The sequence below is a fragment of the Tasmannia lanceolata genome, unplaced genomic scaffold, assembly GCF_043159265.1.
Source record: "Tasmannia lanceolata isolate RefF3 unplaced genomic scaffold, GAP_Taslan_0.1 ptg000021l, whole genome shotgun sequence".
In the NCBI taxonomy this organism is placed as follows: Eukaryota; Viridiplantae; Streptophyta; class Magnoliopsida; order Canellales; family Winteraceae; genus Tasmannia; species Tasmannia lanceolata.
Window position 1 is genome coordinate 6,620,225 of NW_027518698.1, and position 12,978 is coordinate 6,633,202.

General features: G+C 39.3%; 1 protein-coding gene and 1 long non-coding RNA gene across 3 annotated transcripts; one reads left to right on the forward strand and one right to left on the reverse strand.

Annotated features, from left to right (window-relative positions):
• Positions 1-2,225: 2,225 nt before the first annotated feature.
• On the reverse strand, positions 2,226-3,668 carry LOC143855403 (uncharacterized). Its single transcript, XM_077365520.1, has one exon. The coding sequence runs from the start codon at positions 3,666-3,668 to the stop codon at positions 2,226-2,228; it is 1,443 nt and encodes a 480-aa protein (XP_077221635.1).
• Positions 3,669-6,853: 3,185 nt separating this feature from the next.
• LOC143855534 (uncharacterized) lies at positions 6,854-12,074 on the forward strand. Of its 2 annotated transcripts, XR_013237903.1 has the most exons (6): positions 6,854-7,510; positions 7,611-7,704; positions 10,936-11,012; positions 11,129-11,213; positions 11,701-11,751; positions 11,858-12,074. It is a non-coding gene; the product is annotated as an uncharacterized LOC143855534 (long non-coding RNA). The 2 variants fall into 2 exon arrangements; XR_013237904.1 differs by lacking the exon at positions 7,611-7,704.
• The last annotated feature ends 904 nt before the right edge of the window (positions 12,075-12,978 follow it).

Here is a 12,978-nt window from a genome sequence, read left to right on the forward strand (position 1 = left end):
ATGGAAGAGAAAAAGATAATGGAAGATAAATCTCTCCTTTTTCTCCTCCTTTTTTATGGATGGGAAGGAAGATATATATAGGGAGAGAAAGAGAGAGAGAGAGATGTGTTGGTGGAGAGCTCATCATGTTGTCCCTCTTAGTGGAGAATCCATCATCATTCTTCTTAGTGGAGGGCCCATCATGTTTCTTAGTGGAGAATCCATCATCATTCTTCTTAGTGGAGGGCCCATCATGTTTCTTAGTGGAGAATCCATCATCATTCTTCTTAGTGGAGGGCCCATCATGTTTCTTAGTGGAGAATCCATCATCATTCTTCTTAGTGGAGGGCCCATCATGTTTCTTAGTGGAGAATCCATCATCATTCTTCTTAGTGGAGGGCCCATCATGTTTCTTAGTGGAGAATCCATCATTATTGTTCTTAGTGGAGGGCCCATCATGTTTCTTTAGTGGAGAATCCATCATTATTGTTCTTCATAAGAGGCCTCACAAGAGGCCCTACTGAGGCCCCACAATGTGGGCCCCACAACGCGGGCCCCACAACGTGGGCCCCACAATGTGGGCCCTCGGTTGATTCGAATTTTAAACAAATGTTCAATGCGGGCCCACCAAACGGGTCCAAATTCTCCCTCGCTTGGATTCTTATGAATAATCTCTCTCAACCTCTCACGGAAAAATGCGAAACATGGCGGAAATGATCGGATGGGGTTTCTCCCAAGCATAGCGAACTTGGGTCCGGTCAAAATGGGGTGTCTACACCAGGTCATGATCTGCCACTGATCTAACGATTTACGGAAATCGGGTCTCGGAATAGAATCAGGGTCCGGGCTATGAAGTGACCCTAGCTTATTTTGTCCCGATTGATGATCCGTAAAGTCAGATCAAGATATTAATGACCTAAAACATATAAATCAATGATAGAGGGGGTTCTCACATGGATTTAACACACTAATTTATTTGTCGATTAAAACAAAACAAAATGGGGTGTCTACAGGGAGTCATCTTGGCATTTTGTGTTTGCATGTTTAATGTTTTCAAATCATCACTAAAACTATTTTTCTAGGTGAATAAATGTATTTGAAAACACATGTTTAAAGCCCAAAGACCATGGCCCAAAAGCCCCTGAATTTCAAAGTTAAAAACAGATTTTCACTCAGGGCCGGTCGACCGCAATATGCTTACTGGAATTCCAAGACATCTCGAAATTTATCGGGCCGGTTGACCGCCAACCCCTCAGTCGACCGCGAAAATTTTTTAGGCAAACTGAATTTTAGAAACAGTAAGTCCATGGCGGGCGACCGCGTAACCTTTTTAAGCCAAAATATTTCTAAAACAGTAAGCTATCGGCAGGCGACCCCAACTACCTCGGTCGACCGCAGCGATAAAGATTTTAAAATTTAAAAAGGGTGCCCGATAAGGGCGGGCGACCGCGGTGAGTCAGTCGATCGCGGCGGACTCGCAAAAGAGACGTTGGGATGTACAGTGGGTAGGTGCAACCACCCAGTTTTATTACAGTTTTGCCCTTGTTCTCTCCCAAATGAACTAGGGCTATTTAAACCCCATCAAATACCTTCTCTAAACACCTTTTGAATATTTGAATATCAAACTTAGAGTTTTTCTCTTGAAAATCAAAAGGATTCTTCTTCAAATCTCTTGAGCATTTAAACTTGCATTCATTTTTTGTCAAGAGGTTCTCCTTAAGCTTTTAATGTTAATAATTGGGAGTCTTGTGAGCTTTGAGAGTTGTATACGCCTATAAGAGGCTTGAATGTTCTTCATTTTCCTTTCTTCTTCCGTTCATGTCTATGTGAGACTGCAAAGAGGAGTTTCTTGCTTCAAGGCCGGAGTGCAACGAAGAACATCTTTGGAGGTGGATTTGTAATACAAGAGTGTGTCCCCTTGTGCAGGTGGTGAATGTGTATACACTTTGTGAGACGGCGTAAAGGAGTCTCACCTTAGTGGAGAAAATTTCAAGGAAAGGCGAAGTACTTGGGTAGTGGAGTAGGTCAAGTTGTGATCGAACCACTATAAATCATCATGTGGTCTCCTCACTCTTTCTCCTCTCTCTTGTGGTGTTGGTAATATCTTTCCCTTTTATTTTTAATATAACTTGAACAAGGGTTAGAACTAATTAGGCCAAACTCACTTGCCCTAGCTTTTTAAATAGAAAAATTTGAAAACACCAATTCACCCCCCTCATGGTTGTTGCCCTTCGGGATTTCAGATATCAACTCATGAGGGACTCCATATCTACAGATGATGTTGGCCCTGATGAACTTGGGACTGATGTTGACGATATCGAAGTGTACGATTGTGCTTCGATCCACTTAGTAAAGTAATTGATCGCGACAAGTATATAGTCGTGCCCACTGGATGACTTAGGAGAGACCTTACCAATGATGTCAATACCCCAAACTGATAAAGGCCATAAAGATGTGAGTGAGTGAAGCTCTGTCGGCGACACATGTATTAGGTTAGCATGGATCTGACATAAATGACATGTCTTGACAAAAGAGAAGCAGTATGCTTTGAGTGTAGTCCAGAAGTAACCAAGACGAAGGATCTTTCGAGCTAACATCTTGTCATTCATATGAGGACCACAGACACCAGAGTGAACATCTTCTAAGATTTCTGCGGCTCTATCTTCGTTGACACAAAGGAGCTGGACTCCGTCAAATGATCTTCGGTAGAGATCTCCTCCACAAATGACATATCTGGATGCTAGTTTATGTAATACTTTTTTCTCTTTTAAAGAGGCCTCTGGGGGGTATCCCTTGCCAGAGATAAGATTTTTTATATCGAAATACCAAGGTTTTCCATCTGGACATCTGACTGCTATCTGAACCATGTGTATATGTGCTGGGATGACATGTCGCTTTATTGCCAAAGGACAGACCTTAACTCCTACTGGGATATCTACCATGGACGCAAGTGTGGCCAAAGCATCAACGAATCTGTTTCTCAGTCTGGAGATGTAGGTGAAACTGATGTTGTGGAAACCCTTCATTAGGCTCGTAAGGTAAGCGTGATACAGAATCAACCTATCCTCTTTGGTAAGCCAATTTCCATTTGTTTGACAGATGATCAACAGAGAATCTCCATACACATCGAGGTCTTGTACTTCCAATGATACGACTGCTTCTAGACCGGCTATACAAGCTTTGTACTCAGCCACATTGTTGGTGCAGTCGAAATCTAATTTGATAGAAATTGGTATGTGCTCATCGCGAGGTGAGACGAGGACAATACTAATTCCTTTGCCTCTTGAGTTTGACGCTTCGTCAAAGTACATCGTCCATGTAGTGAGGTTACGTTTATCTATGATCAACATGATTCTTTCATCTGAAAATTCACGACTCAGCTTTGTATCTTTAGTGAGTGCATCAGCTAACTGTTCTGTGATGATTCTGCTTTTGACAGACTTCTGGGTGACATAAGTGATATCAAATTCTGACAACATCAACAACCAAAGAGCGGTTCTGCCAATTAGGGCTGGTTTCTCGAACATATACTTCATTGGATCCATACGAGATATGAGGAAAATCTTTTGTGATAACAAGTAGTACCAAAGCCATTGGGTGGCCCATACTAATGCTAGACAGGTTTTCTCCAGTTGAGTGTAATTCAGTTCATATTCCAACATCTTCTTGCTGAGATAATAAACTGGCATCTCCTTTCTTGTTTTTGGATCTTCTTGTGCCAACATACATCCAAAGGACGTGTCCGCTAGGACAAAAAATGCCTCTCTCTACTCGGGGACAGATTTTATTAGGAGTGTATTTTTTGGGTATTTCACATATGATAACCTCTGCACATTACTCTCCTGGAGGGAAATGATAATATTCTTACTTAAGTCGTGTTCTGCAGTAATTATTAAAAAGGCTTTCTCAATTTTTTTAGGTGCAAAGAATGGGTAAAACCAAATGCTGGGAAACCCTCATTCGGCTTCCTCGACCGGCAAAGCTCATCTCTCTCTCTCTCTCTCTCTCTCTCTCTCTCTCTCTCTCTCTCTCTCTCTCTCTCCTGAGGGACTAAAAAAATGCAATTCCCATTAATAATGGAAGAGTAATGTTAGGGAGACCGAGAGTATGACAAAAAAAAGGGACCGAACAAATTGGTTCTCCCCACAACATGAACCAGCCTAGGGCTGCAACAGGGTCGGGTTGGGTCGGGTTTTTCAAAACCCTAGCCCAGCCCTGGGTCCCATTATCTCGGCCCTGACCCGCCCTGATCCTGAGTCAGGGCCGAAAAACCTCAACCCATGGCCCGCCCTACAGGGCTCAGTGCTGGCCCTAGCCCGCCCTGATTGGCCCTGATTGGGCAGGACTAGGCCAGGCCAGCCCTAATTGACCCTAGTGCAAATACCTGTTAAGAGTTCCAAAAATAAAGCAACCACTTATCATATAGAACAAAATGATCAATAAACAGAGAAAGGGAACAAAATAAGACAATATGAATTCAACAACATGATGGGAAATAGAGACAATTATTAATAATAATCTAAAGAAACACCAATCCAAGATAATAGAAAACATTAGCAAAAGAAACATGCATAGATGGTTCAATTCTATAATAGAAAACTTAGGGTCGGGCCGGGTCAAGGTACAAGAGGCATTAACCCAGAGCCCGACCCGACCCGACAAAAAAAGGAACCCTAACCCACCCTCAGGGCTGGAAAATCCAGCCCTGACCCTGTTCGGGCTCAGGGCGGGTCAGAGCTGACAGGGCCAAACTTGCACCCCTAAACCAGCCCTCAGGTTTAAGAAAATCAACAAAAACTAAATTTTTTTTGACACATGGCGCATTCTCATTGCAGGTCACCTGTTTGGTTGTACTCTCGGTCTCCATATCATTTTCCATAATGGAATTATGCACTTCAAACTTTTGTAATTAGCCGCCAAACGCTGTCACAAGTCTGAAAAAGCTATTAATAGCCAACTGAAAATTATTTAATATATAAAGTGAGTACCATTATTAATAAGGATTATTAGTAAGTATGCATATCATTCATTTTGGCCTGCTTAAAAGAGACAAAAGATGGATCCTAAAAGAGAGGGCTTGATATAAAGGGCCTCTTTAGATGCTTCCAAAAATTATTTGCATATAATCCCTTTTTTTATGGCAATTTTGCATATAATCTTATGTGCACATGAATTCAAAATTAAATGTAGTTATTTTCGATTAATAATTATTGTAGTTTTAGAAATAAAATGTGTAAAGGAATCCAAGAAGGCCTCAGTGTCACATTTGCCAATAAAACTAAAATAAGTGATTTGCTAGGCATCTTTGCGAAAAGCCATTTCGCAGCTCACTTTTGCCAGGAGACAACATGCACCTCAAATGAATTAAATGAATAATACAAAATCTGCTAAAAAGCGAACCCATGTGATTGTTTTCTTATGCAAAAGTTAGCTGCGAAATGGCTTCCTGTGAAACAACCAATTATAACAACACTCCCCCTCACGTGTGGTCCCTCTTAATTTGGGTTAGCCATACATGTGGCACATGTGGCTCCCCATTTTTTTGGAGTTGTCCGAGTATGTGGATATTTAATATCAAGGAGTTGTTGGGTTTTGAACCAGGACCTGAGTGAGGCAGCAACTCTAATAACATGTGAAACAACCAATTACTCCAAAGGCTAAAGCTGTTATAGTTTGTGTTATTTAATCATTTGTAGTTCAACAAAGTTGGTGGCATCTCTGGCCCTAAAGTAAGAGCGTATTCACTAAACTAAGAGGTGTATCAGGCAACGAGATATTCTCTACAGGGCTTCACTCATTTTTGCCTTCCTTTGACTGTCAATCATATATTCTCTTAGTTTAGCGTATTCAATAACTAAGCGCGTTCGCCACGGTGACTCGAGTGGGTCCATCCCAAACTCATAGTAAATATATACCCTCCATGGGTAAATGTGGCTTTTGATGGAGACCATTGTTTAGGACAAAGAAAGTGTCGGTAGGGGAGGCTTCTAGTTTGTACAAAGGCATGTCACGTCCCCATTAGAGTTGAATTGACTAAATATTCAACATCTTTTTTATATGGTAGAGTGGTTGGTTTGTTCTCTTTCTTTTTCCCTTATTTTTTAAAGGTAATTTTACATCTTTTTAAGCCAATTTTATTACAGATCAATCAATTCAACGCTTTGGGAGCATTTCATTGTTAAGACGGGGAGGAGGAAGATGACCCATTACACATCATCCTTTGTCACCTTTCTCAACCTCTATATCAAACCCCTTTCATTTGGGATTTGCTAGGCAATTTTGCTGAAAGCCATATTGGGGCTCATTTTTGCAAGATAGAACAGCCACCTAAGATGAATTAAATGAATATAAGACAAAATCTTATAAAAGGTGAGCCTGAGTGGATTTTCTCTCCTGCAAAAAGCAAGCCGCAAATTGGCTTTCTCCACGGCAATTTTGGAGAAATCCAATTTGTGGACAAAAAGTGTCTGTCCATTTCCCCCCATTTTTCCCTCCACATTTGGATGGGTTAGGATAATCATATGGATCTGACTTTTTGTGGACACCTTATTTAGGTAAGGGTCTTTCAAATGAATGGTTTGGATCACCTAAACAATATGGGCCCCCACTGTTAGGAGATAAGCTTATCTACTCGACCGAGTACAATCACTTTTCCTCATATATATATATATATATATATATATATATATATATATATATATATATATATATATATATGAGGAAAAAGATTATACGCTTGAAGCGCATTTCGTTATTTACGCTTGAAGAGAGAGAAGTACGCTGATTGGCTGAAATGGTGGGCCCAAATGGCATTTTCGAAAACAAATGCTGCGGCGTTACCCTCGAAAAAAAATTAAAACAAAAAAATGTCCGTCTCTCTCACGGAGTTCTCTCTCTCTCACTGTGTTTTGAAAAACTAAAAAAAACCCAACCCTCGAAAGAAAAAAAAAAACCTTCATCTCTCGCACGGTTTGGATCACCCAAAAATATCTTCATCTCTCTAGTTCTCTCTCACTCTCACTGTGTTTTTTTGTTAACAAAAAAACCCAAACCCATCGTAATTTCTGGAAGAGAATCTCCCAAACCCATCGGCTCTCTCTCACGGAATTAACCCAAACCCATCGTCTCATTCTCTCTCATTCTCACTGTGTTCTTTTGTTAACAAAAAAACCCAAACTCTCTCACGGAGTTCTCTCTCTCTCACTGTGTTTTTAAACCCAAAAATTCTTCATCTCTCTCACTCGTTCTCTCTCTCTCCTACCCCTCTCTCTCTCTCTCTGTCTCTGAGAAGCGATCTGCGAGAAAGGTAGGCTTCATTCCAAGTTAATCTCCATCTTCATCTCTCTCATCTATCTCTGTGACGGAGTTGTGTTTAGGCGAAAAAAAAACCCAAATCTGGATTTCTTCTCACTCTCTCTCTGTCTCTGTCTCGATCCAATCTCTCTCTCTGTTCTCTCTCCGATCTCTCTCCGATCGGAGTCCATCAAGCCGCAACATTTTTTTGGGTGAAAAAAACCCCCAAATCGCACAGGTACGCTCTCCTCTCTCTCTCTCTCTCTGTCTCTCCGATCTCTCTCCATAAGGCCATCTGGGTCAATCTTTGTAAAAGAAGAAGGGGTTTTTTCTTTTAGGAGTATTTTCCCATGATTTTTGTGGGTTTCTGAGAAGGAGGCCCTTGAAACTTCTAATATTCAGAGGGCTAGTGCTCGAGTTGAAGCCCCATTGGTAAGCCGATTCTTCATCTTTTTTTTACATTAAAATCTTTATGAGTTATGAGGTAAGTTGCAGGTTTTAGGTGCAAAAAAGGGGAATAAAGTATATGGATGTTGGGTTTTTATTTTTAGGGTTTTAAAAGTAGAACTATGTGTTTTCACATTTTAGGGTTGATCAATCTGTGTATTGGGGGATGAATCTGTTTTTGTATGAAATTGGTTTTTAGGTGGGATGAGTTCCAGATCTGTGGCTATTTGGAATTGTGTAGATTTCTTTTCTTTTTTAGATAATAAAATTAGACAATTGGGCATGATCTGGGAGTAACATTTGGTGAGAATACTCCTTTTTTTTTTAATTACTTTTCTGGGATATTTTATATATTTTTATCTTGGATTGTTGGCTGTTGGATTGTAGACTTCTCATGGCCATAGTTTCTGTCAGGTACATGTTTTACAGGATTACCCTGTCTTTAGACTTTTATGCATTTGTTCTCATGGGGATACATATTTTGAGTCTTATAACAATCGCCCTCTTCAGAGTTATGTTTTGTGTAATCTGATCCTTTTGTGTCGGGTCAATAGATGGATCCATTTTTTAGGTTCTATTGTTGGCAATGTGAAAAAAAAATGTGATTATCTTTATCATATATTCTTGTCTCTGATTTTCTTAGCTGTACATTTAACCATTTCTAATTATGATGATGGACCATGTCTATGTTGTATTTTTTAGGTATAAAAAATGGATCCATCTATTGACGAAGTAGATGCAAATGGTTTAATTGAGTTTGGCGATCGATTTGATCTCTGTGATGATAATTTAGTGTGGGAAGGGACTACGGTTGAGGTTAATGATGGGGTGAATCTCAATGATGATGAGCTAGTATCGGAGGCTAATGATGGGAAAGACGGAGATGAGGGTTGTAGTCACGAAGTTAGTAGTCCCAACGAGGTTGGCAGTCAGAAAAGTGTTATGAATAAGCCGTTTGTGGATCAAGTTTTTGAAACTTGGGAAGCTGCATATGAGTTCTACAATAATTATGCGTACGCTACTGGTTTTGGACTACGAATATCTAGTACAATGAAGTCAAATATAACGAAGGAGGTGATATCGAGACAATACGTATGTGACAAAGAGGGGCATAAAAGAGTTATGGAGAAGAGAGATGATGTGAAGGAGTTGAGGGAGCGTCGCCTTACCAGAATGAATTGTAAAGCGAAGATAATCATCAAGTTGAGAGATAATCAGTGGAAAATTACAACTTTCGATGACATTCATTCTCATGAGCTTACTTTTCCAGTTAAAAGGCAAATGCATCATTCACATAGTCAGTTCCGTAAAAACAAAAGTTGTAAGAATTTGATTGAACAGCTCGGTGGAAATAATTTCAAGCCTGCTCAGATAAAAAACGCCATTAACTCTACTTCCAATGCTCCCGTGGTCTCAACAAATCAAGTTATTGCCCATTTGAGAGCACTTAGGGAGAACAATATGGGTAAAGAAGCGGTGACAGTGGCAAACCATTTCCAAAAGAGAAAGTCTGAAGACCCGAACTTCTATTTCGAGTTGGAGTTAGACGCGAATGGGACTTTGCGTTCGATGTTCTGGGCCGATTCAAGGGCGAGAGAAGCATACCTTACCTTTACTGACGTGATCATATTTGATGTCACTTACAAAATGAACAGGTTTAAAATGTCGTTCGCACCGTTCACTGGAGTTAACCATCATAGGCAGTCGACTCTATTTGGATGTGCACTTCTTGTAGACGAGAGAGAGGAGACTTTCACCTGGTTATTTGAGCACTGGCTCACGTGTATGTTTGGTAAAGCTCCAGGTGCTATAATAACTGATATGGACGGAGCTATGCGAAATGCAATTAGGAAAGTGTTTCCACAGACCAGACATCAGTTTTGTTCGTGGCACATAAAGAAGCATCTCCTTGAGCATGTTGCAGACATGAGAGATGCCGACAGTGATTTCTACAAGGATTACAATCATTGGTTTTTTAGGAGGAAAATAGAGGATTCTGAGACAGAATGGAAAACTATGGTTGATAAATATGGTTTTGATGAAAGTCATTGGTTAGGGAAAATGTGGGATCTCCGTGAGCATTGAGTCCCCACCTATTGGAGAGACACATTCACAGCAGGAATGACATCTAGTCAACGGAGTGAAAGTATAAATTCATTCTTTGATGGTTATGTTAACCAGAACACCTCTTTAGTTGAATTCTTGAGTCAATACGATAAGGCACTGGTTGAGCGGCGTAAAGCTGAATTCGAAGAAGATTTTAAGTCTAAAAATACAATTGCCAAATTGAACACAACCAGCCCATTGGAACGAAAGGCTGGGGAATTCTATACGAAGAAGATGGTCACCATATTCCAAGATGAGATGATGGGTAATTTTTCCTTATGGAAAGATAAGTTGGGAAAGAACGGTAATGTTGTGGAATACAGTGTAGGAATTAGGACAGATGACAAGAAGAAATACGTCAGGGTTATGTTTGACAGTTCTAACGATGCAACTGCGACATGTGAATGTGCTAAGTTTGAGAGGGAAGGTATATTATGCAGACATGGCATTTACGTTATGGATAGAAAGCAAGTACCTACTATCCCCAAACGCTATTTATTAAAGAGATGGTCAATTGATGCAAGGTATCGAGCTGGGGGTACAACGTCTGTAACCCAAGGAGATACTAGTGGCGTGAATGGACTGAAGAGGTGGTGTCTAATGTCAACATGGCAGCAACTGATTAAAAAAGTTGGTAATGACGAGATTCTCTTCAAGAAGATGACTGATTTTTGTACAGAGCTTGCTGTAGAACTTGAAAAGAAGAAGAAGGAGATTGTCTCTCCGCAGAGTGACTTGGTAACAGTTGGTACCCAAGTGCAGTCAAACATTGGTCCTAGTCAAATACCTCAGTCAAACATTGGTCCCAGTCAAATACCTCTGTCAAACATTGATTCCAGTCAAATACTTGGGTTTACAATTCGCGACCCCGAAGTTGTAAGGACGAAGGGCAGGCCAAAGCGTGCAACGCGTCATGTATCTGGCATAGAGGCCACTCAAGCAAAAAAACAGCAACGCCAGTGCAAAAACTGTGGGGAATATGGACATTACAGAACAAGCTGTCAAAAGAGGGCTAAGATGAAACAAAATATGGTTATTACTCGTCATTTTTATTATGCCCCGCATTTTTTTCTTTTTTGTTTAAATATCTACTATTGTGCTTGCTAATAGGTGGCTGCAAATGAGAAGAAAAAGGATGATAAGGGAGAAGAAGCTGAGGGGGACCAAAATGTTGAAAGCATTGCCATGTTTGTGCTCTCATTTACTTTGATATTAAGTTCATAAAATTCTTCTTGACCTTCTTTTCAGCCATCATAAGTATATTATGCGTTGTAAGTTTAAAACAACTGCCTTTATTTTTCAGGTGAAAAGGAGCATTTCAATGTTTTTGATCAAAGTAAATAGTGCTGGTAGTTGCAGATGTGATTAAGTGAGAGATCTAGTCGAAGGTAAAATCTCATTATTCTCAAGTATACAGTTACATTGAGCCATATTTGATTGTCTAGTGGTGCAGGTGGTCCTCAGAATGTGGTCAAATTCTCTATATGAATATGTTGGGTCCAAAGAAATAATCCAAAATCAGATACTTTTTGTTTCAAAGCCAAAACAAATCATCTTTTGCTAAAAAATTAGTCTAAGACATCTGTATTTTGCTTAAATGAAGCTATCTTTCTTTAAGCAAAATGCAGTCTAAGACATTACATATAAATGTTGGTGAGCTATAGTCTATTGAGTCAATTTCCAGTCTAGGGAAGAACTTATTTAAATGTATGATTTCACTGTTAGGTAGTAATATTACGAATTCAGGATAAGGCAATTTCTTATCTGGCTTTAAAATTAGTCTAAGACATCTGCATTTTGCTTAAATGAAGCTATCTTTCTTTTGTTCTTTTTCCCTTCTAATGTCAAAATTAAGTGTTTTCCATTTAATTGCAGCCACAATGGATGGCACCAGAAGTGTTGAGAAATGAACCATTCCAATCTCATGTAAGTACTAGCTATGTTTCATTTAGGAACCATTGATAAGGAGCTCCCTTTCATTCCTTTTATTTTGTCTCTAATTGATATTGAAGAGGACACTAATTTCTTGCAGATGCAATTTCTACAGCTTTGGCGTGATACTATGGGTGCTGGCTAGCTTCTGTATGCCATGGAGTTGACATTTTGACATACCACAACAACTTTTGGTGGATTACCAGCTCAACCTACCATTTAATCAAGAATAGAGCTGTTCCATTATTTGCTATTTTACTGGATTAATCAAGAATAGAGTTGTTCCATGATTTGTGCTTATAACTATTATGGCTCCTTTGTTAGAAGCTTGACAGTTGCATCTGTTTAATTCTATCAAGAAAACCAGTAACAGTTTCAGTATTTTATAAGTTCACTTCTGATCTGTTAAAACTCTTGAGGACTGTTGTGTGTTAATCTGATTAATTCTCGAAACAGAACTTGAAGCTAGCAATTAAAATGAAACAGTAAGATTTCAGGTCACGAATCGACAGAGAAGTGCAAGAAAGAGCTTGAAAGATACACAGATTTGAAAACTAGATATGAAGAAAGTTTTATTAACAGAAATGCCAGAACTACTGATTTGCAAGGTCTATCATAGTTTTGATAGAAACATGTCAGCCCAGTGTGCATTACAGCTTCTTCATGCTTCTTATGTATTTGTGAATTCATGGGACGTGTGCCTAAACATCTACAAAAAACATATTTAAGAACTTTTTACCTGAATTATATGCATCAATTATGCATTTATTGTATGTAAACTAGAACCAGACCTTCATGATTTTATGGTACTTTAATAATGTCTTTTGTGTTTCAGACCTTACATCCTGCATTGATATTTAAGGGTTCCTTTGGAATTGTAGCGAAAGTCCAATTTGATATTGAAGTTTATGTGAAATGCAATCTGAAAGAAATCCACATTGCAACTTGGGTGTCCATCCTGAAGCAGTAGCATTAATATTTTAAGCAGCCATTTCCATATTATGTTTTTCTATTTTTATGCATATAGTATAAGCTATTGGGAGATGATGTATTCATAAAAAAAATTTTACGTCCATTTTAAAAGAAATGGAGCCTTACTGAAAAAGGCTGTGCAGGTGTCTGGCAAGTGATTGGATATCATTTCCTATATTATTTTGGATCCCATTGATAGAAGAAATATTCTTGCTGAGAGAATCCTGACCTTTTCTATTGCAAACTAAA

Bases quoted from the DNA above. Each gene is read 5' to 3' on its own strand.
- LOC143855403 (XM_077365520.1), bottom strand. From the start codon at position 3,668: ATGCCAGTTTATTATCTCAGCAAGAAGATGTTGGAATATGAACTGAAT.